Source organism: Trichechus manatus, unplaced genomic scaffold (genome assembly GCF_000243295.1).
Source record: "Trichechus manatus latirostris isolate Lorelei unplaced genomic scaffold, TriManLat1.0 scaffold00022, whole genome shotgun sequence".
Taxonomy (NCBI): Eukaryota; Metazoa; Chordata; class Mammalia; order Sirenia; family Trichechidae; genus Trichechus; species Trichechus manatus.
In genome coordinates, this window is record NW_004443958.1 from 212646 (window position 1) to 236872 (window position 24227).

Sequence of the window (24227 nt, forward strand, 5' to 3'; positions counted from 1 at the left end):
TCATGATTATCCAGTGATGAGGAGCCCTGCTGGTGCGGTGGTTCACAGCGTGGTTGCTAGCTAGCCAAAAGGTCGGTAGTTCAAATATACCAGCCGCTCCTTGTAAACCCTATGGGGCAGTTCTACTTTGTCCTATAGGGTTGCTGAGTCAGAATTGACTTGACAGCAACGGGTTTGGTTTGGTTTTTGGTGGTAGTAAAAATTTAACAAATGGCTCTGCAACGGAAAACAAACAAAACCCTGATTTGTAGCATTTGTTGGTTTCTAAGGTGTAAATACTCCCATAATGGTGGATTTCAAGCTACCAGCATGATGTCACAGAGTAAGGCAGAATGCACACAATTGGCCATGGTGAACCTCTACCAGCCAGCTCCAGCGCACCACCACCTCCCTCCAACTGTCCCATACAAAATTAAGAAATGTAACTCATGACAAGGTGGTAAAAGCAGACACTTGGGTTACGTGGACAACGGGAAAACAATAATACTTCTATGGTTAAGTCTATTTTGACATTTAAACGTGATTTTGTATTTGGCAGTCCTTTGTAAACTCTAAAGTGTCATTCAACTATAATTGATGTGGATGACAATGAAAAGGAAGAAGAGGATGCTGATGATCACTTCATTCAAGACAAGTTTGAATTTAAACTTTGCTTCATAGGCTTCAAAAACAATGTATCAACAATTTTCTTAATTTCCCAACACTCAGGAATTAAAAAAAAATATTCATTTTCTTATCGACTTTTAATACATCATCATGAGAGATCAGGTCTAAAGAATAACTTCGCTTTGAAATTTGTGGAGATTTATTCCTCAATATACGATCAATTGTTTTAGATGTTCCATGTTCCTTGAGGAAAACATATATTCTATAATTGCCTGATGTAGATATTTTTACATATGTACATTGGGTCTAGCTTAGTAATTGTGTTGTTTAGCTCTTCCATATTCTTTTTGATTTTTTCGTTTGTTTGTTTTGTTTTGTTTGTCTGCCTGATGTATCTTTTGGGTGATCATTGTTCATGTTTTGCTCAGGACAGTCCAGGTTCATACTTGATATGTTGGAGCTATTATTAAGAACACCCATCTGCTCCCATATAGAGCACTGATTGCCCATTACAATTGTCATTGCTAAGTCTTCCTTCTTATGTTGACACATTCTTTAATTCACTTAGTGGCATTCGGTACGTAATCACTGAGTGTTGAATAAAGTGGTGTAAGTCTCTGAGTTTTTTGGTCATTCCAGTTTTACAGCACGTACATTGAACATACCTAAATCCAACTAAAATTATATCCTAAAACTATTCTTGGTCCAATATAGCTGGCCTAAAAGTGTCTAAGGTAAAGTTCAAACGCTCAGCATTTAATTTCATTTGTAGCTTTTCATTTACACCATGTAAAGAAAATACTAACTGGCACTAAAAAAGTAGCTCTCATATATTGAACACTTACTATAAGTTAAGCACTTTACTAAGTGCTTTATATTCACCACATAATGTTTTAATGAAAATGATGATATAATTATCTAATCATTAATCTTGTTCTACAGGTAAAGAAATGGAGGTTCAGATATATAAAATAATTTGTTCAAAGTCACAGGCTAGGGAGTGTATGAGGATTACATCAAGCTTATAGGACTTCAAAGTCCATGTTTTTAATTATTATCCTGGGTCTTTGAATTTGCTTTTACATCAAGTAATCAATTTAAAATACATTGGACACATTCTAGAAGGTGCTAATCTTTTATCTCACTCTCATACCAAGTATGGTTGCTTCCTTTTTAAAAATTTTATAATGAAACATTTTAGATAACATCTCATTTCTTATTTTAACTTAATATTTTAAATAAAATTATGCCATTATTTTTATTTACAAATACAAATGTTTATATGATTACTTAAAAACAATCCTGAAGGGAAATTTTATAGAGAGAACTATAAATAATATTTTCGGAATATTAGCATGTCATGGTATAACATTGCTTTAAGTTCAAGATCTTATAATGCAAATTATCAAATCTGAAATTCAAGATGGTCAGATTCATAGTTTTCCCATACCAGAATATATTTTTCTAAATAAATAGTCATTTTCTTTAGAAAACAGTAGATCACTTTTAGAAGTCATGACTTCCAGAAAAACAAATTAAATTACTGACCACTTAACTTTGGGCTGGGTGTTCCTAGTGCAGGTCTGGGATCTTTCACCAATATTTTAGAACCAGCTATGAAAAGAAATGAAAATATTTACAAAAGGTAATATAATTAATAATACACACACACACACACACAAAATATGATGTATCATCAGTTTTATTCTCTGATATATAGTATTCTCAAAAATACTGTATTCATCACAGCATTATGGTCCCCACCCAGAACTCCTACTGTACAGCTAAATACTTTGATAATTATCCCCACTATAAGTTAGTGTGGTAAAAGGCAGATTGATTCTGCCTTATCATCTCAGGATACTGTTTCTTATTCTAGAGGCATAAACCAACATGGAAACAGTCAAACCAAGGGCTGAGAGGATGCTCCTGTTGCAACCCTTTTTTCTGATCATTATACCTGGTCCGGTTAGTGATTGTCTTGCCCATGTGGTAGCAGGAATGTACATTTCACATAGATTTTGTCAAAATACCCTATCATCCTGTTCAGGTGGAGATGTGCTTGGTTCAAAGCTGTGACAATTAGAATCCTTAAAAATGCTTACTGACTAAGCTTTGGAAAATACTCTTTCTACTAGGATTACTATGAGAGAAGAGTATAGAGCCAGGGATGCTGGAGGCAATTTTCCCTACCTTAAAGAGAGAACTTGAAAAAGAAATAAACGCAAGAGGAAAAAACAAAGCACAGAAAAAAGTTATCAAAAGACCTGAATGACATTTCTGTAACTCCGAATCCACAAGTGTCTTGTCAACATTACTACTACTCTTGGTGTGGCCAACAAATTTCCTTTGCTCTTAAACTAATCTGTGTTGAGTTTTTGTCTCTTGCATCTGAGGGAGGCTTAAATAGTACAATCTCTTCTGGTAAAAGCTTCTATAGAGAAAACTTACCTTCACAAATGGGGACTTTTCCAGTCCAGGTGTTATCAGATCTACACACTCTATGTTCTGTTCCACCTGCTAAAAAGAAGCCATGCTGGCAGGTATAAATTAGTGTATACCCATGAGATGGAAGGTCCATTCCTACTACATTTGCATGAGCAGGCGTTTCTGGCTGTTTACAGCTATGGGCTATATTAAGAAAAGAGAAGAAGGTTAGTTTTTTTTTTAATAGAAATTTAAAGAAAAAATCTGAGACAGAATTTACAATATATTTTCAGAAGTACTTTAATCTTTTTATATAAATATACCTTAGAATAATTATTCTAATGATCCAAGGAAAATATGTCAATGTAAATATATGTATTAAATTTCATACTCTATTATTTCTTAAACCACCATCTGTAGACCACTGGTAGATATCAATGGGTGAGTTGAGAAAACAAGATTTAATTACTGTGGATAATTAAGCTCTGAAATGTGCACTATATCATTATTTTAGATAATCACAATGAATACTAGCATTTTAAAGGATCTAAAAAATTCCGCAGTAAAGAAACATTTTAAAGTTTGCCAGACTCAGGTTTTCTATACCAGCTTAAGAAATATTATTATATGATTTATTATAAATAAAAAATGTTTTCTAAAATTAAGTACAATTACAGTTCATTATATTGCTTTGATATTAATACTTCATAATGTAGAAGGTACAATTTAATAGTCTGTTTTTACATGTTGAATTTTCTAACCATGTTTTGGGACCATAAGCTAGAAGTAATCATCCAATTTTGTGTCCCCTTTTCTCCACATTTCCTTCCACTTCTTATTCTTTCTCTTCATTACACCATACTTATAGCCCTGGTAGAGCCCTGGTGGCCCAGTGGTTAAGTGTTTGGCTGCTAACCGAAAAGTCGGCAGTTTGAATCCACCAACTGCTCCATGGAAACCCTATGGGGCAGTTCTACTCTGTCCTACAGGGTTGCTATGAGTCAGAATCAACTCAATGGCAATGGGTCTCTCATACTTACGGTGCTTCTTGGTCCTGCCCCCTAGTTCACCCATTTTGTGCCTCATAAAGACCATTCTTTTCTCACTCAGAGATAGATGCTACCAAGAATTTTCCCTCTAAAGGAAATAGCATTTCTGATCATTTATTCCATAAATACAGATTCTTAAATATGGTCTCTGAAAAAAGTATTCTATACACAAATGTGTTTTGGAAAAAAAAAAAAATATATTTCCCGTGGAGATTCACAAAGCTATAAGTAATAGCTAAGATTTTGAACACTATTTGCTAAACATTGTGTTAAATGGTTTATATTTAATATAATTTAATGTAATGTAATGTAATTCTCATTGGAAAATACCTATAAGGATAAACACAGATAAGCTGACTCCAAACTGCTTTCTTAACCTCCAGATGAGGCACATATTAGAAATTCCTAGGTGCTTCACAGTGACAGAAGCTGTTTAACTTTATTTAAATCATCATTTCCCAAACATAGGTCATCAAATAACTTTAGTTTACTATGAAATACCTAGTTACATCCCACACAGCTGTTCTAAACGACACACTCTAAGGAATTGTCTTTTAAAGAACTGTGCTTTATTTTTATAAAAGTGAATCAGGCATGCAACATGACTTCTCAGTGGAATAGTCTTCTACTTTTAATTAAGCTGCAGGTCCACAGAGGCCTGGTTCTGAAAAGAACTAGAGTAAGTTTACAGGACTTGTTTGGGCTTCAACAAATCCTAAAAGTAAGATACTTTTCTGATGAATGTTTCTTTTGGCTTATTCTTTAAGTTTTTCCCTATGAGACTCAGAATTTAAAAGCTAGGGAGGAGATAGAAATCAGGAAGAGGAAGAAAAGAAGAGATTAGTAACTGATCAGGTGAAATCTATTTCTAAGTGACAGCCAGAGCAGACTGCTAAGTGACCTTGTTCTTCACTTTTATTTAATCTGTACAGTAAGTATTTTCAACCTGGGGTCAGGGCACACTTAGAGGCTCCAGGAAATCCTGAAAAATAGTATTCATATTTGGGGTCAAGTTATCAATTCATATTTTCTCTTTAGTAGTATTTCTAGCTTTCCTCAGACTCTCTGAGAGTTTCACATGTGATAAAAGAATAAGAGTCACTGCTTTGGAATCTCCTGCATTCCAGAGTATTTCAGATTCATAGGTACAGCTTTAAACAGCAATCATCACGTAAACTTACTAGATGACCAAACAAAACATAGTCATAGGAGCTTTACAAAAGGACCAAAAAAAAAAACCTGTCTCATGCCTTCTGACTTCCTTAAAAAGTATACTCCCCTTAGGTTTGTGATAAAGTAATAAAATTGCAAACATGAAATATGTATTATAATAATCTAGAGAGAAATCAACTCAACACATACATGGTACAAATACAACTTTATTTCCACACTTGATAGGGAAAAATTTCATGTAAATTCTTACCTATAAGAATTTGTTACCCATAGTACTTACGTATGCATTCAGGCTGAATTCCACTCCATGTGAGGTCAGGAAGACAAGTGCGTGTTGTAGACCCTTGGAGAAGATGTCCTTTTTTACAATGGAACTGTATGACACTTCCTACCTATAAAAAATCACAGAGAAAAAAACCAAATGTCACAAAACAATGTTATATCTAGCAACTAATAGAAATCATCTTGAGTGATAAAATGCTTTCAAATGAAATTCTGTATACTAGATGTTGGAAGGAAAAGAAATTGAAATCTGATTGAAAAGAAAATTGGGATAAGAGTCTAGACTAAAGAAAGAAACTTACATTGCTTTTTATTAAATATCATCATCAAATATTCATGTGTGCAATGTGTACAGGAGCACCAAACTTTTTGGCCATGGGAATTTGAGGAAAATACATAGAATACAAAAAGTACAAGTTACTCATTAGTACAAGATGAATAGACAGATGATGATTAGAAAGAAAAATAAAAATAAATAAAGATAGGTAAAGGTATACATGAAAATAAAAATAATTATCATCATAAGAGACATGTGAATATTGAAGATGGTAAATGCAATCAATATAAGATTAGAGGCAAAAGTTGTTCCTGAAGGTTGTGGTGGTAACAGAAACATACAGTGGAAGACATGGAGTTTGCACTAAGTTTCAAGGATGTAGAATCTGGATAAATACATAGAATAATGATTCTCAGAGTGTGTTTCCCAAACAAATGCCATAGACATCATGTAGGAACTTGTTAGAAATGCAAATTTGGGGGCCTTACCCCTGACCTACTGAATCAGAAATGCTGGGAGTAGATTCTAGAAATCTGTATTTTAACAAGTCCCTCAGGTGATTCTAGAGTTTGAAAGGGACTGATATAGAAGATAGAAAAGACAGGAACATGATGCAAAAATATAGGGAGGTTTGAATATACATCATATGTTTTATGAAAAAAGAAAGTCTATTTGATTGGTTGGCATGGATAACTCACAAAATGAACTGGGGAAGAGGGAGATAAAGTGGAAACACTGAGATGCAGTAAAAAGAACACAAGCATCTGAGTAATGTAGGCTTGGTTTTAATTCTGGATGTGGCCTTCCTAGCTATGGGACTTCAAATAAGCCCTGTCTCCTCTTTGAGAATTCATTTCCTCATCTATAATTAAGGATGATAATATTATTTGTATTGAGATTTGTTTTAAGAGTTAAATAAGATAGGGTACATAATGCACTCCACACAGGGCTTGGCACATACGTTTTAAATAAATTATAGTTATACTTATTAAACTGTAGACATAAGTAAAAAATCAGTTTTTGAACAGTCTCAAATGAGAGGCTGTGGGATTTGGAATCTTTTTAATAGAAAACATAAAGTTGCTAAAGATTTCAGAGCAAGTAAAATTTGCGTGGAAATTAAACTGGCCATTGCGTGGACAAACTGTTAAACAGTAGAGAGAACGAAGGATACTAATTCTAATTATGAAGTGGCATTGCAATTTTAGATTTGACTAATAAAAGCTAGATTAACTTGTGGCAGTAGGCTCAGAAAGGAAGTCAATTACTGAAAATACAATAAAAGAAAATATCAACAAGATTTATTAAATGATTAAAGGTGGAAGACAACATAAGGGGATATTTAGACTCTGCCATTTCAGACTTCCCCAGAAATCAGAGTCTGAAAACGCTCAGCCCATGTCTTAGGGTTTACAACTCAGAGCCTGTTTTCCACCTCCCCCTTTAGCAACGCAAGGGTAAGCCTAATGTGACTTAATTTGGTACCAAAGCTCCATTTGGATCTTAAGACTAGCTATATTCCACTATTTCTCATATTCTCATTATCACCCAGAACTATACTACACCAGAAACATTCAATTTCAATATTCATTCTCTGACCATAACCTTTATTCTTCCTGATACGCACACTGTGTCTTCCACAGCACCTTCATCTACATTTTGAGAATCACTGCCCCAGACAATTGAAATAATCTCCTAATTGGTCTCCATTTCTCCAGTCCTAACCCCATTAAATTCATTTTCACACTAAAATCAGAATGATCTATGCAACATGAAATTCTGACCTTATCATTATCTTCTTAAAATCTGTAATGGTTCAACACCCACAGGATAATATTATAGTGTGTTAACTTGGTGGATAAAGACCTCCAAAACCTGGCCACTAACCATCTCTCTAGTGTTATCATTAACAACTTACTATTTCCAAGATTGTACTAAGGTAAGACTGAATTTTTGTAGTTCCCTAAATACATGTGTATTCTCATGTTGCTGTTCCTGCATGGAATGTCTTCCCCAACAGTCTTTTCCTAGCTCTTACACTAAAAGGTTTAACTTAGACATCATCTCAGAAAGCCTTCCCTGCAGTATCAGATAATAAAAACTGTCCCTTTTATGTGCTTCCTGAGCACTTTTCAACATGATCACCTATCATATGAAATCATCTTTCCACCATCTATGTCTCTTATTTACATACTCAAATGTTAGCTTCTCTAGCCAGGGACTTGTGCACCCAGAACTTAGCAAAGTGCCTTGAAAATGTTGACTCAGCTGAAGGAATGGAGACTAATAATTTAATATAAAATTATTTGATTGTTTAGCTTTAAAAGATTTAACATGGCTATCAGTTTCTTAAGGTGCAGGAATATCCTGTCTATACTTTAGGCAACATAAGGTTAAATAATTAATTTGTTCTTTGAAATGTAAATTTGAGTTACTTTAGCAAACCTTTATATAAGTCATGTGACTATTACAGATCTTGAGAAACATTTTGGATTGCATAGACTTTTTTTATACTTTTAAAACTTCTAATTTATGTTAATTTCTCCATAAATACTGCTTTAGATATTAACTAGATGCTATGCAATTAGAATATATTTAAAGATTTTCTACATATCACTAACACATTTAATTTAATAGCAAGCAAAGTTTTTGTCAAGAGACAAATACTTACAACAAATATCTAATATACTAGTGTTATCCAAATTTAGTAATAAATTAAATTTTTGTTCAGAATTTTTTATAGTCAAATCAACCACCACCATTTTCTCCAAATATAATGCATTAATAAATTATTTTGTCAGTGATAAATCCACTTAGTATATTTTACCTAGCTCTCTATCCTTTCCTGCCTAATTTTCCATGATTAGCTCTCTGACTTTGAATGATTTCTAACAAGTATAACATAATTTGATTATTTGAAGTAAAATAAATTAAAAAGTCCATATAAAATTTTAAAAATTCTTTAAAAATATTAATGTACAATTTTCCCACAAATATTCACTAATAAAAAGTGATGTTTATATAACTGATGACATACACTGTGTCAATTAATATTGAAAATGATTTTATATCAGGAATTAAAAATCATACCTATCCAGTTTTAAGTGCAGTCAATGTTAAATAAAAGTCACTTTTAATTGATCGAATTTGGCATGTTTTATGCAAATGCATTATAGAATTTTAAGACATGATTAATTAGTAAATATCACTTATCTTCTTTAACTATGTATTTCTCTCTTAAATGTTATATCTCAGTTCCTAACTCATGAAATTTAGACAATCATAATATTAATAGAAATCTCGCATAGACTTAGAATATTTGAAATAAGGTCTATCTTTCTCTTCCATGAAAATTTCATAGTAAATGACTCTTGCTTTGCTAGCATTTCCATCACTGTTTGTGTCCAACTGTTTACATTACATGACTGTTTAACTGAAGGATCCGGCATCGTTCTTAACAAATTTCAAAAATTAAGGCTTCAAAAATTTTATATGCTTTCCCTGTAAAATACCTTTAAACAACTACTTTATATTTGTATTTCTATATAAGTTTACACTTAACACTTTAGCCCCCCAAATTGAGGCAACTTCTAATAAAAGACATACATAAATTGAAGTTAATAAAATTCAAGTAGAAAAGCAGGATCACAAAATAAAGGGATAACAATTATTCCTAAAATGAGATGCAAAATGTTTTCACTCACTGAGCACCAACTTTGGCTCTGAGTCACCTGATTTAAGAAAAAATAAATTCTAAGGTATCTTATGAGTTTGTAATGCAAAAATAATGAGAAGGTTTTAATTGAGAAAAAACTGAGTATTTGTGACATCTTGCTTTTAAAATTCAGGTCACGATATTTATCATTTAAAGGTAATGAAGCAATATGTAACATGTTTGGCTCATTCAATGTATTTATGTACTAATTTCAAGTATAAACTGGAAATCATACATAACCACTATGATTATTTTGGTAGGGTTAAATATCTTAGTGTGAAATACCTTGGGGTTAAATGTCTAAGAGTCAGAGTAAAATCATTCTATTTCTGTAATAACTTTATATTGTTGGTAAAGAATATTGAATATACCATGGACTGTCAAAAGAATGAACAAACCTGTCTTGGAAGAAGTACAACCAGAATGCTTCTTAGAAGCAAAGTTGGCGATACTACGTCTCACATACTTTGGACGTGCAATCAGGAGGGATCAGTCCCTGGAGAAGGACATCATGCTTGGTAAAGTAGATGGCCAGTGAAAAAGAGGAAAACCCTCAGCGAGATGGACTGACATAGTGGTTGCAACAATGGGCTCAAGCATAACAACAATTGTGAGGATGGTGCTGGACTGGGCAGTGTTTCATTCTTTTGTACATAGGGTCGCCATGAGTTGGAGCCAACTTGATGGCATCTAACAACAACAAATCCAAATAATATATCTTCCAAAGCCCAGAGCTCAGTTAAAAGAGTGCAACATTTAATGAAATTTGTGTGTTTGGCATTCACTCTGTAATTCATCTAGATGCTGCATCCATCATTTTGACAGCTATTCCCATCTCACCAATCTATTTTTGGCCAAAAATTCTTTCAATTTACAATGCTTTGGATAAAAAGTGAAATTATGTTGAATACTTTTTGTCAACAATAGAGTTTTTGTCACCACTAGCTATGGGTGATATATCCTTATATGTTAATAACTCTGTATATGTTCAACAATCTACTGTACAAATCTACATAGGACAAGAGAGTGAATGAATGAATGAGTTAAAGAGAAAATTAAGAAAGTGATTTGAGTGCCTCGGCAATTCATAACTTTCCCCAGTCTCTCACCCATTCTGGAAATGGGCTTTCTATAGCTGCATTTTTACTTCATAACTCACTACTTCTATCCACCTGATTAAACGAGGGGTGAAGCCAGAAGTTGGGGCATTCAAATTCTCTCTCTGAAAATTTGGAACTGAGATTGAGATAACTAATCACTTTCTACATATGCATGAAATGTAAACAGAAGCGACACACTCTTGGACATATGGCCAATCTACGCAGAGAGAAAAATGAGATAGGCAAACAGAGAGAAGTAGAAAAGAACATGCACTGCTGTCCAGTTACCAGATTCCAGGCTTGATTAGTCTCACCCAGATTCCTTCTTTTGTGGCCCTGGAAAAACCCATACATGGTTGGGAAAGCCTTTAGGCTTACGCTAGCTCAATATGGTTTCTGTTACTTGCAAATATGCAAGAATTTTTCTCAACTGATAAAGATACTTATCTCAGGATTATATATTATATATACACATTAAAATGCAGCAATAATGATTCTCCTGATTTCACTGGATGACTGGTCTGGACTCAATCATTTCCATTTCCATTATCTCAAAGACTATTTACAATTAAAAAAATTCATATTCTCCAGAGAGTCAGCCTGATTTAGTGCACAAAATTTTGTATTTTGCCAGGATATTGTCACTGACTTTCTCTGTGAGCAAAGCAAGTCACGTAATTATTTTTTCCGATTCTTTGTCTATATGATTGAGGAGTAATGCTGTTTAACTAGTTGTCCATTTTCCAGAAATTAGATCAACTGATAAAAGCCTGTCTTAGTCATCTAGTGCTACTCTAACAGGAATACCACAAGTGGATGGCTTTAACAAAGAGAAGTTTACTCTCTCACAGTCCAGTAGGCTATAAGTCCAAATTCAGAGCATCAGCTCCAGGAAAAGGCTTTCTCTCTCTTTTGGCTAGGAGGAAGATCCTTGTGATGCATCAATCTTCCCTTGGTCTGGGAGCATCTCCGTGCAGGAACCTCAGGTCCAAAGAACACGCTCTGCTCCCAGAACTGCTTTCTTGGTGGTGTGAGGTTCTCAACTCTCCACTTGCTTCCCTTTCCTTTTATCTCTTACAAGATATAAAAGCTGGTGCAGGCCACACCCCAGGGAAACTCCTATACTTTGGATCAGGGATGTGACCTTGGTTAGGGTAATGTTATAATCCCACCCTAATCCTCTTTAATGTAAAATTACAATCACAAAATGGAGGACAACCACACAATTTTGGGAATCATGGCCCAGCCAAATTGATACACACATTTTTTGAGGGACATAATTCAAACCATGACATTCTACTTTTGGCCCCCCCAAAATTACATCCTTGCAACATGGAAAACATGTTCACCCCAACATATCATAGCAAAAGTCTTAACTCCAAGTCCAAAATCCAAAAATTCCTCTTCATCTGTGAAATCTAAAAAGTTATCTGCTTCCAAAGGTACAATGGCAGAATGGGCACAAGCTAGACATTTCCATTACAAATGGGAGAAACTGGAGGGAAAGAAGGTATAACAGGCACCAAGCAAACCAGCAGAACACTTTATATTAGCCCTCAAGGCTTTGAAAATAAACCTCTGTTCTCTGAGACAATTTACCCAATGGCCCTGCCCTCCAGACTCTAGGTATTTACCACCATCTCCAGATTCTGAGTGGAAGCCCCTCGGCCCTGGGCTTCAGCTCTGCCTTCCAGGCCCACTGGGACAGCAACTCTGCTCCCTTGGCTTTAGGTGCACCATTCTCCCAGTACATCTGAGTGGCGACTCCACCCTTAGAAACACCAGAGGCCATGGCTCCACCCTCTGAAACCCCAGAGGTCATGGCCATACCTTTTGAGACTGAGGCAGCTTGGCTTCTTGTGTTCCTTGTCTCTTCAGCTTCTGCTTCTGTTTCCTGTGGCCTCAGCCCTCGGCCTCAATGCCTGCATATGCCCTGCTAGCGCAAGCGTTCCAAAGCTCTGTAGCTCCACCAGTAAGTGCCTGGAGGTACCCGACTCCGCCAGGAAGTGTCCTGCGCATAGGCACTCAGCTCCCTTGCTCCGCGGGTCGGCAAGCCTAGCTCCACCAATAAGTGCCCAGAGGCACCCCACTCCACCAGGAAGCCTCCTGTGCACAGGCACTCAGCTCTCTTGCTCTGTGGGTTGGCTCCAGCGCCGTCTCGCTCTGGTCTCCTGGTTCTGCTGCTGCAAGTTCTCTGCCGCTGCCACTTCTCTGCCGCTGTAGGTTCTCTGCTGCTGCTGGTCCTCTGCTGCTGCTGTACCTCTATCCATTCACAGTTTCAAAACCGCTTCCACATTTTAGGTATCTCTTTAGCTGCACCCCACTCCCAGTACCAAATTCTGTCTTAGTCATCTAGTGCTGCTATAACAGAAATACCACAAGTGGATGGCTTTAACAAAGAGAAGTTTATTCTCTCACAGTCCAATAGGCTACAAGTCCAAATTCAGGGTGTCAGCTCTAGGAGAAGGGTTTTTCTCTCTTTTGGCTCTGGAGGAAAGTCCTGGTGATTCATCAGTCTTCCCTTTGTCTGGGAGCATGTCAGCGCAGGAACCTCAGGTCCAAAGGCCGCGCTCTGCTCCCGACACTGCTTTCTTGGTGGTGTGAGGCTCTCCACTCTCCACTTTCTTCCCTTTCCTTTTATCTCTTACAAGAGATAAAAGCTGGTGCAGGCCACACCCCAGGGAAACTCCCTTTACATTGGGTCAGGGATGTGACCTGGGTTAGGGTGGTGTTACAATCTCACCCTAATCCTCTTTAATGTAAAATTACAATCACAAAATGGAGGACAACCACACAGTTCTGGGAATCATGGCCCAGCCAAATTGATACACACGTTTTTGGGGGGGACATAATTCAAACCATGACAAAGCCCTTATGAAGATAACGAATCTAAAGCTCTCTTAAAATACATGTAATGGAGACTGAAACACTCTTTTACAATTTTCTATTACCTGGACAAGACTGAGGCAAACCAGAAGAATTGAAAATACTATCAAATCAATGTTCATACTGTGCCTGAACTGTAGATAAATGGAAACTATTTTTAGCAACAAAAATATGGCACCTTTGATAAGCATTTATTTAGAAATGGGTGTTCTTCAGGTTCACACTGAATTTCACATGGAATATCACAATTTAGAAAACCTTGCAACACAAGGCAATCAAGTAATGTGTAAATTGGCTATTTCCTTTTAGAATCATTATGCACTTTGACTCCCCTTAGGCCCCTATAACAGAAAATTTTCTAAACCTCTACATAAAATCTGAATCGGAAAAAAAGCAAACAAGAAATTCGGCTACACATAACTGGGCTTGCTAAAGAATTCCCATATAACAATCTAACTGTATGTTGTATAATAATAGGCTATGGTTAAATTCTTTTTCATGAATTTCTCACATTAATGACAATGTTTGAGAAATTATTTTAGTCTTATATACAATTTTTGCCTTATTGAATAACCACATTTCTATACATTTACGAATTCTTTGTCTGAGTTTTTCCCTTAATCCCTTTCATCTTTTCCTCACTGTGCCCACATCTTCTTATAAGGTTCACTCATTCACTCCCTTCCAATGCTCACTGCTATACCTATATTTTCTTTCATTGTATTCTCAGTTAAGTTAGTCTATTTTCTTGAAGCATATTTTTCTTCCCCTAATTTTCTTTCTGGTTAAAAGCTATGGCTGCTAACCAATAGGTTAGCAGTTTGAATCCACCAGCCACTCCCTGGAAACCCTATGGGCAGTTCTGCTCTGTTTTATAGGGTCACTATGAGTGGGAATCAACTCAATGGCAACAGGTTTGTTTGTTTAAATTTCCTTTTACTTCCACTTCTTCATTGCCTTTTACTTTTTCTATGTCTTTATGAATGCAGATAGAAGTGTGGCATTTTTCTGTATGTGCCAACAGGATTATATGTACAAGAACCATAGAAACCTTTTGATCCATTTTTATACTAAATGGAAATATCTCAAGCACTCACTTGAAATCCAAATGTATTGTTCTGAGATCCATGCCGTGGCACTCCTGGGTTATCACACAACGTACGGGTGGGTTCTAAAATGAAGATTAAAAACATAGTATCCCCTTAAATTTATAGTCAATGTAATGCTCTCATACAAAACAATTTTAAGTGATCTAGAGTCTAACGTATGGACGCTGGGTAAAAGTAAAGAATGTAGATCTAACAGTATCTCTCCACAGAAAGAAGCCTACTCAATTTGAAGCAAATAATTAGGTAGACTAAATTTTATACGAATTATGTAGTTCTTGAAATTTGAAATCCTCTAATATTAAATCACTCCTACCCAACTAACTCTGAGGATACAACTTTAAGGAAAAATGGAGGGTACGAAAGAAGAATACATGCATAAAACATTTGCTCAAAGAGCTAGCTAAGCTACAGTCTCAGGTAGGGTAATATTCCTCTGAAGGATTGAGTGGTTCTTCCAGAGTTCCAGAGCCAGGACTTAATTATTTTAGTTCTTCACTGGTACATGTAAGACATGCAGGCATTAAGAATATTCTAGGTAGAGATGGTAGTTTCTGAGTTGGCTTATTTGAATGACAGGATTTTTGGTTAGTTTACTAAATGTAGCATTTAATTTCAGAATTACAGAAATGTACTTACAGCCATTTTGAAATCAATACATCTTTTGGATATTTTTGGAGCAAATTTAATTTCATATGAATATGCTATATTAACTATATAGATCTATAAAAATGTTAGTGCATAATAATGATATCATTCTGAAAGCTCGTACTCTTTTTCATTTTATTGATTAATAAGAAAATTATTTCCAGTTTCCCCTGGAAATTTTAAAGGCTAAAAATGACACCATACATTTTAAAAATATTCCTTTCAGTACCCTCTAATTACTTCTATACTTCACATTTGTTTTTCATATTTAGACACTATAGTGAATATGATAAAGAAAACCATTAAAAGACACCACTATTAATTCCACAATTACTGAGCATAATCAGTATTTAGTTAATATTACCTATGCAGTGAGGTGATGAACCACTCCAAGTGCCATCTGCTTGACATATTCTGGTGCTTGATCCCACTAATATAAAAGGAGAATTGCAGCTGAATGAAACTTCTGACTGGTAGATAAAGCTTTTGCCTTCTCTTTTTCCTTGGGCAGGTGTACCAGGGTCACCACAAAACTTGGCTGTAAGTGAAAAGAAAGACACTTATAGAAATCATTTAGGATTCAGCAGAGTAAACAGTTTAGAAAATTGGTGACGTCGGGGATAAAGGATTAAAGTGAGATGTTTTCTATTCCAGTAAAATATTTTATTTATTTTTCTGATTACACCTATATGTATAAATCTTGAATGTAAAACCCAGTATAATATTTAAAAATTAGTCTATTCAGGTAGTTTCCACCTTGTGAGTACCTTAGTAAAGTTGAGCAACTGTGATTTATATTGACCAGAATCAAAGCATGTGATTATACCTATAGGCTAAAAAGATGGGATGTGCTCCTGAAAAGGAATGTGATCATAGGTTAGTTCTGACAGAAAGAAAAAAAAAAATAAACCCATAATGTTCCAGGCTGTACTCTCCAGACTACCCTGACTTTTTGCATATATATACAAATATGTGTTATTCCTTTCGTTGAATCCTGTTGAACATTCAAAGCACGTATCCCAATATCTTGTTGCTTTCTTCTTCAAAATATTGTGGGAGGCATCTGTGTGTTGTTTTAAGAGGGAAAAAAAGGCCAACAGAGTCCAAATGCAAAAAAACTAAGAAATCTCATTGTTCTACAAAAAACCACTGAAAAAATCAACTTGACAGAATCCCAAAGCAAAATGAATAGATGATTCCAGCCAATATGTATTTATTGAGTAACTACTATAATGCAGACATTTATTAGCAGTATGATCTTACGCCACTTAACATGTAGCTGGATCCCTAAATGATAACAGAGTTACAGTGTCCTTCTTCCCATTTGATTTCCCCCTCTGAGCACAAGTGTCATTATTTATTAAAGTGTGATTAAATATACTTACCCAGGAGTTCTGTTGTGTGTAGTAGAAATAATATATGTAGAGCAACAGGGACAAAACTGGCCACATTATATTTGGATAGTTGTTTTAATTCAAATATAAATGTAAAAGAATCTTTATATAGTCTAGTTATTATTGTTATTTTTCATGCATATTGATTATATTCAAGTTTGTGACTGGCCTTTTGATGATGAGAATTTTTTATTTTAATGTAGCTGATTTTTTTCCACTTTGTTATTTATGGATTGTACAGCATATTGTTTAAGAAATTCTTTCTTACTTTAAAGTTATTTAGATATTCTCTTAATCTTTAAAATATTTTTAGTTTTCCTTTTTATATTTAAGTTTTTAATAAATCTGTCATTGATTTGCTATCTGATGTGAGGTAGAGATCACAAGTATGTGTATGTGTAAGCTAATTTCCCTGCAGCATTAATTGAAATGTCCATTCTCTCCCCAGTTGATTTGGTCTATATCAGGACTCTATTTATGGTTCTGAGGTCTCTATCTTATAACACCAATACCTGCACCAATACCATACTCTCTTAGTTATATGATAGCATTATAAGAAATTTTGATAACTTCCAAGCACTGTGCTACATACCAGGTTTACAGCAGTTAACAAAACAAACAAAAAACTTTGCCTTTAGTGGTGCCTAACTACCTTTACTGAACATTTTGATCAAAGATCCTGTAGAAGAATCCTAATCAAAAGGGGGAAAGTGCAAAACAGAATTTCAAATTTGCATGGATTCCAGACTTTCTGGAGCCAACGGGGCTGGATGAACTCCTGAAACTATTGCCCTGTGATAATCTTTAAAACTTAAAACAAAAATATCCCCTGAAGTCTTCTTAAAAAATAGTTTAGCTTAACCAGTAAAAAAGGTCGACCTTGAGAATTATGCTCTTTTAAGAACTATCTATATGAGATTAAAGTAATGACAGCAATTTGAAAGATTAGTTAGGAACCAAAGGAGGCCCTGAGTTTATGTTAATGGAAGAGAAACAACTCAGAAAAGGAAGGTGAGAATGGCTGCACTACTTGAAGAACGTGATCAATGTCACTGAATTGTACATGTAAAAATTGTCGAATTGGTGTATGTTTTGCTGTGTATTTTCTTAACATCAACAAAAAAAATTTAAAAAAATAGATGTCATACCTATTCACAAGCTGTTTATGCTAAATTCTCTTAACTGACATAAAATTAAATAACTGACACAACATTAAAAACAAAAAATTTTTGCCTTTATGAATATAAATTTGAGTACAGGATATAGACAAAATGAGCAAGTAAAATGCGTAGCATGTTTTAAGGAGCAAAAATAAGGGATAGGGGACTAGTAAATTAAGGAGCCAAAAAAAAAAGAAGTTTGGAAGGGTAGTATTGTATGGCACCATGTGAAATTTCAAATAAGATGACGAAGGAAAACAATACTGAGAAGGGGGATTTTGAGTAAAAAGCTGAAGAAATAAAAGAGAATTTCCAGGCAAAATGCAAAATTGATACTGAACACAAAAGTCCTATTGCCAAAAGTGACTGAGTGTTCAAGGAAAAGAAAGGACAACAATGTGGCTGAAGAAGTGTGAATGGGGGTGGGGAGGGGAAGCAGTATGAAATGATGGGCTCCTAGAAGAACACAATTAAAAGGTTATAGGAGCCTGCAGGGGATGTGGATTCTCTTCTGAATGAGATGAGAAAGGAGGGTTCAATCAGTTTAGTCAGTTAGCCATGCTTAAATTCAAGGCTATGAGTACAGTCCTCCCATATGCTGGGAAGTAAAAGAGGTCCAGGTACAGGATAGCACTAGACTAGTCTGTCCACATCATGTGGTACAATGATTTATGTAAAACAGAAATACGGCTTTTGTTTTGTTTTGTATTCTTCCAAACTAATCTTGAAGTAATACTTGCTGGAATATACAGTATATGGTAACTTCTATTAAAAAAAAAAATCTCTTAACTCTATGTTTACCACAGTCATGTTAGATTTATAATCATAATCATTATCATAGCAAATGCCATTGTAAGGACTTAATTTGAATGAACATGTAAAAATGACATGGATTTATTGTAGAAAGAGATGTTGGGGTAAATTACAGAGTATTCTGTTGAGATAAATTGTAAATAAATATGAATAATTTTCCAGCAGGAGAATTTATCTAAGAGGGCCTTTATTTTGAGGAATAATATTAAAAAATATTAAGTCTATAAACAAAGCAGTTTGGCCTAAAATTTGGAGTCACAGCAGAAAGAACATAATGACTAGATTACATGAAAAGTAGCTATACTGGTAAATGATTTTTCTTTGAATTTTAATTAGGCATTGAAAGAAGCTTACCAGTCTCATATTTGTTCTGGCAAAATTTTAAAAATTTAAGTAACTGTTGTAATCTTAGTGAAATAACTCTAAGAGAGGAAAAATGAGAAAACCTACGTTAAAGTGTAGAAATGATACTTACGTAAGCACTGTGGTACTTCCCCACTCCAGATTCCATTCCCTACACAGGTCAAAACAGCAGGAAAGGATAGTTCATAGCCTGGAGAACAGATGTAGCTAACACTAAAGCCCCAGTCGAAATTTGTTCCTTCCAACCTTCCATTAGAGATCTGGGGAGGAGTTGGGCAGGTAACAGCTGCAAGTGAATAGATACAGCTGTTAAAATATGCTGGGTGTAAAAAAAAAAAAAAAAAATCATTGGAAGAAGCATATGTGCTAATTTAACCTATTGGAGGACAATATGGTGTGACATATTTTATACTCCTGGTAGCATTCCTGAAACATCCCTGAAATTAATCCCCCTAGGATGCAACTATTTATTGGCAATATAATGGCTACTGGTTGTCAGAGATTTTCTTACAAAATAGCAAGCTGCCTGACATCTAAGGGAAGGATAACAGAGAGTGACCTTCTATGCAGTATACTGTAACTGATAAATTATTGGTTTTATATAAAATTATTTTCCAATGACCTTTGGACAGACTGAAGAGCTGGGTTGTTTTGCTATATGTAGTATAAGCATTGTATCAAGGAATTTGAGAGTAGTTCTGTGACATTTGTGAAATACAGGTCATATATCTCATTAAAATATCCAAAGTGGTTCCCTTAAACCACTTTGATTCATATGTTAAAATAGGCTTGTAAATCCATATTTAAATTTTGTAACACTTATTTATTTATTTATTTTTTAAAGTTGTCCTCAAGCAAAGATGTGTTGGATAAGGTGACACATATTAACGAGAAAGGAGGGATACTAACTTAAAATTTAAAAATAAGGAATGATTGCATTTTGAGGACTAATAATATATATGAATAATTTATCTGGAGTTGGTTAAAATTGCCATTAGCAGCAAAAATTGAAAAATGTATAAAACAACTTCTAAAATATAAAATGCTCATTTATATTTTCGTATTCTAGCTGTATATTTATAGTGATCTGATTCAAAAACTGTATAATCAATAAGATAAGGATAAACACAACAGAATTATTATTTTTCATTATATTATGAGCCAGGGAGCTATTAAACTGTTGACTCACAGACATTTAGAAAGATAACTGGGTGAGAATTATCAATTATTCAAAATTAAAATTATTTCAAAACAATGTAAATTGTTTGACATTGCATCTATAATGTTCTAAAGTAATCACAAAAATAGGCAAAAAAATTAAAATCCTGAAAATGTTCCCAATGTTAAAAAAAAAAAAAAGCATAAAGTAGCAAATCTGTGACTAAATGGACTAAAATTATTTTGATTCTAGATTGCATTCTTTGAAGAAACTGGTTTTGCCTTTCTTTGGGAAAAACAATAGTCTTATAATTCAACATGATTTTTCTTAAATTATAGACAGTTTTTCACCTTACATTTTGAGTAACTTTATCCAAGTGGGTCACAAAAAAGTTATAATTCATTAAGATTATATCCTCTTTAAATATTATCAATAAATGTAAGTAACGATAGTGATTACGTATCAGACTAAATTATATTTTTATTTTTTCGTTACATTAAAGTACACTGCCATAACTAAGATACAATGTATTTGTGGAAAAAATTTTAAATTTTACATATTATAATGTATATGGTTTAAAGTAAAAACTGCAGCAGCCAATTTTTTAGTACTAGGAAAAATAAAAAATAAAACTGAGTACATAAAATGCTATTTAAATTTACCTTAAATTTGACTATAAAGAATAAAGAAACCAGTGATGGTTATCAGTTGTATTTATATTGATGAAATCATTATACCTCTACAAGTTGGCATTACTCCACTCCATGTTCCATTAGTTGTACAAGTCCTGATTCTGGAACCATTCAACTCCATTGCATAGCCTGGCTGGCACATGTAAGAAACATTTTGTCCAACCACATAATCATCTCCATATCTCAGTCCGTTGGCTGGTATACCTGGATCTCCACAACTGATTACTATCAGTATTGGATTAGAAGAACAGATGGTTAATGTGGCATGTATTTAATAGAGAAGAATAGTAAGCATATGGCATGCTTAACATATAAATAGGGAAAATTAGTTACCATGTTCATTTTAATCATAAAACACAGAGAGAGAGACACATTGCTATAGAGTTGATTCTAACTCATAGAGACCCTATAGGACAGGCTAGAGCTTCCCCATAGAGTTTCTAGGGCTATAATCTTCATGGAAGCAGACTGCCACATCTTTTTCCCTTACAGCAGCTGGTTGATTTGAATCACTGACTTCTTGGTTAGCAGCCAAGTGCTTAACCACTGAACCACCAAGGCTCCTTCATAAAACATAAGCATATTTAAACCACATGCGGGCAATTCCTGATTATGAAGAGGTAGGCTTATTACAGATTCTACACATACGGTTCAGAAGCTGTCATTTAGACCCTGAAAAGGCTAGGGCAATATGTCATTATGTTGTAGGGAACTCTGATACTGTAACCTCTTTTAATCTGCATTATATGACCATGGAGAAACCATCCTATAGAAGCATGACTTCTAACTTGATATTTGAAGTCTGTATTCCTATATTAAAAAAAAAAAAACAAAAAAAAACTAAGGAACGCCAAACCCATTGCTGTCAAGTTGATTCCCACTCATGGCAATCCCGTGTGTTACAGAATAGAACTGCTCCATGGGGTGTTCTTGGCTGTCATCTTTAAGGAAGCAGATCACCAGGCCTTTCTTCTGCAGTGCTGCTGGATGGGTTTGAACTGCCAACCTTTAGCTTAGTAGGTATTCCTATATATGGCCATTGAAATCCCCAATTTATCTGACGTGCTGGATTAAGAGCACATATCCTGCACATGGTCACACAACTGGAAATTGTAACAGTTTTTTTAATTAAAACAATGCTAGGTCCAAAAATAAATTTATTGAATAAATGAACTATAAAACATAAATTTAACAAATACAGGGTGAGCTACAATAATTTCTAGGGCTCAGTGCAGAATGAAATTTTGGGCCCCGGAGGCTGGAATTGATCTCCCCTTTCCGTAGGCTCATTGCTTCCCCATGGTAGAAAGGTAACCTCCAAGAGATAGCAACTTCTTCTCTGGGAGGTTGCACTGGGTGAGAAGGCTTGCTAAGTCACTTGCCAAACACACCATAGTGCTATCAACTTGGGACAGGGACAGCTATCACCTTGCCCTGCCCAAAGACACCGTGAACACACCCAAACACAACCATCCCCATGCTTGTGTCAAAGCCCCAGCAAGGGGTGGAAGACAACAAAGGAATGGAGAACTACCCCTGTTGATGTAACATGATTGACCAACTGGGTAAAGAGCATCAGTGGTGTCCAGATAGGGGTGGGACGGGAAGGGCCTGGTAGGGCCAGAGGTATCATGGAGTAGGGAGCAGGAAGCCTAGAACCCATTCCAGGAATACAGGACAATGGAACCCCATATGAGCTGAACTCCAAACACTAGCACATGCTCCACTGTCCCATCAGACTTCATTTACAAAAGACAAATTCATAGATAAAATTATGAAGCTTTTTAAGATGGTGATCACAGATTATTAAACTCCAAGTCTGGAACCCTTCAGAATACAAGGTCCTATTAACTTCACTTAATAAACTTGGCTGTGATCACATAGATTGTCATTCATTTATGATGTCATCCAAAAGCTTTTTTAAAAACTTGAGACAGCATAAAAAATAAAAATAATACTAAACATGGCATTTAAGAATAAAATATAATAGAAATTATATATATAAGCCGCAAGTGCTAGCTGTTTTGAAGCACATGATTCAAGCATGATTTGGGCAATGAATTGGCTAAAAGATTCCTGGCAGCTAAGAGAAAAAGGAAAACCAGAAATTTATAATTTATTCTGTTCTGGAGACAGAAAGCATTTAGCACATTTGCCCTTTAATATACTGAATCTTCTTTGTTGATGTAGAGGTAAATAATTTCACCAGGTATATCTGGATAATACTCTTTTTAAAAAATTAATTCTTCTCAGTATTTTGGAGGTGGAAGGTTAAAGACTAAGAAGGGATTAGAATACAGAAACCCTTAATACTGGTCAAAGTACCTTGTATTTTATTAATTTGCTATTAAAAATTATGAATGTCAAAATTCTTTTTTCATATTATTCTAATTTATTGAGCCTATGATGTTTTAAGACCATGAATAATGGCATTTAAATTAAAGAACAATATTCAGGGCACTCCACCTGATAATCCTTGGAGCCCTTGAGACTGTTGCTGAAATCACACTCCTTGAGTGTTTCTATCTGACTTCTAATTAGAGTTCTGTATACAGGATGATTTTTCTTCCTGTGATTTTTGATGAGGAAAATATATATATATATTTTGTAATGACACAATTGAAGTTAGATAGAAAATCAAATAACTCTGCTCATTTCCCAAGGAAATCTCATTTATTTTTGCAGTTTAAAACTGTACAACTGTATAAAAATAAGGATAAACTTTTGATTTATTTTACATTTTTAACTTAGATTCCTAATTAGGAATTAAAAAAAAAAAATAGAGAGAACACCTACAAACTGCTATTTTCTAGGCAGTGCTTTACTGATAGAATTAGAATTTTGGCAAGAAGGTTGTAAGACACATGAGCTGAGCTGCAGCTACCAAAAGAGAGGACAGAGGGTTTATTTTACAGATGCACTGAGAAAGAGTTCGCATATTGTGGCAGTATCATGAATGAAACCTCTGACAACAAAAGCTTCAGAAGGATTGGTTGGGTGGTTTCATAATGAAGCAAAGGCAGCCAAAGAGGCAGTTTCCAATACCAACAGTCTTTGTACACAGCACCTGCTCCGCCGGCCAATCCATTCACTACCAGCTTGTTTTCAACAACGAAAAGAGGCTTTTGTTGTCTTTAGGCAAAAGCTTAAGAACAGTAGCAAGTTAAGGCTTCGCCCTAAAATTCAGACACCAGTGTATGAAAACAGGGTGCTGTGGTTTACTGCAGGAAAATCTTTTCTAAGGTGACCTAAATCCCTAAGCACACACCACACACACTCATCACAGGGCATGCACATACACACATAAAAATAAACTCCCTTATTATATTCTCGGTCTAGTCTGGTGCATGACTCCTCGTAGGAGATTATATAAATAT

General features: G+C 34.9%; 1 protein-coding gene across 2 annotated transcripts in view; it reads right to left on the minus strand.

Moving 5' to 3' along the window:
- Positions 1-24227, minus strand: part of CSMD3 (CUB and Sushi multiple domains 3) — a 1379111-nt gene that overhangs the window by 11784 nt on the left and 1343100 nt on the right. For both annotated transcript variants that reach the window (XM_004372959.1, XM_004372958.1), the window contains 7 exons: positions 20896-21075; positions 19112-19285; positions 15634-15807; positions 14613-14686; positions 5536-5647; positions 3058-3237; positions 2155-2220 (listed from right to left, as the gene is read on the minus strand). In XM_004372959.1, the coding sequence (XP_004373016.1) occupies positions 2155-2220; positions 3058-3237; positions 5536-5647; positions 14613-14686; positions 15634-15807; positions 19112-19285; positions 20896-21075 (960 nt within the window). The remainder of the gene's footprint in view (positions 1-2154; positions 2221-3057; positions 3238-5535; positions 5648-14612; positions 14687-15633; positions 15808-19111; positions 19286-20895; positions 21076-24227) is intronic.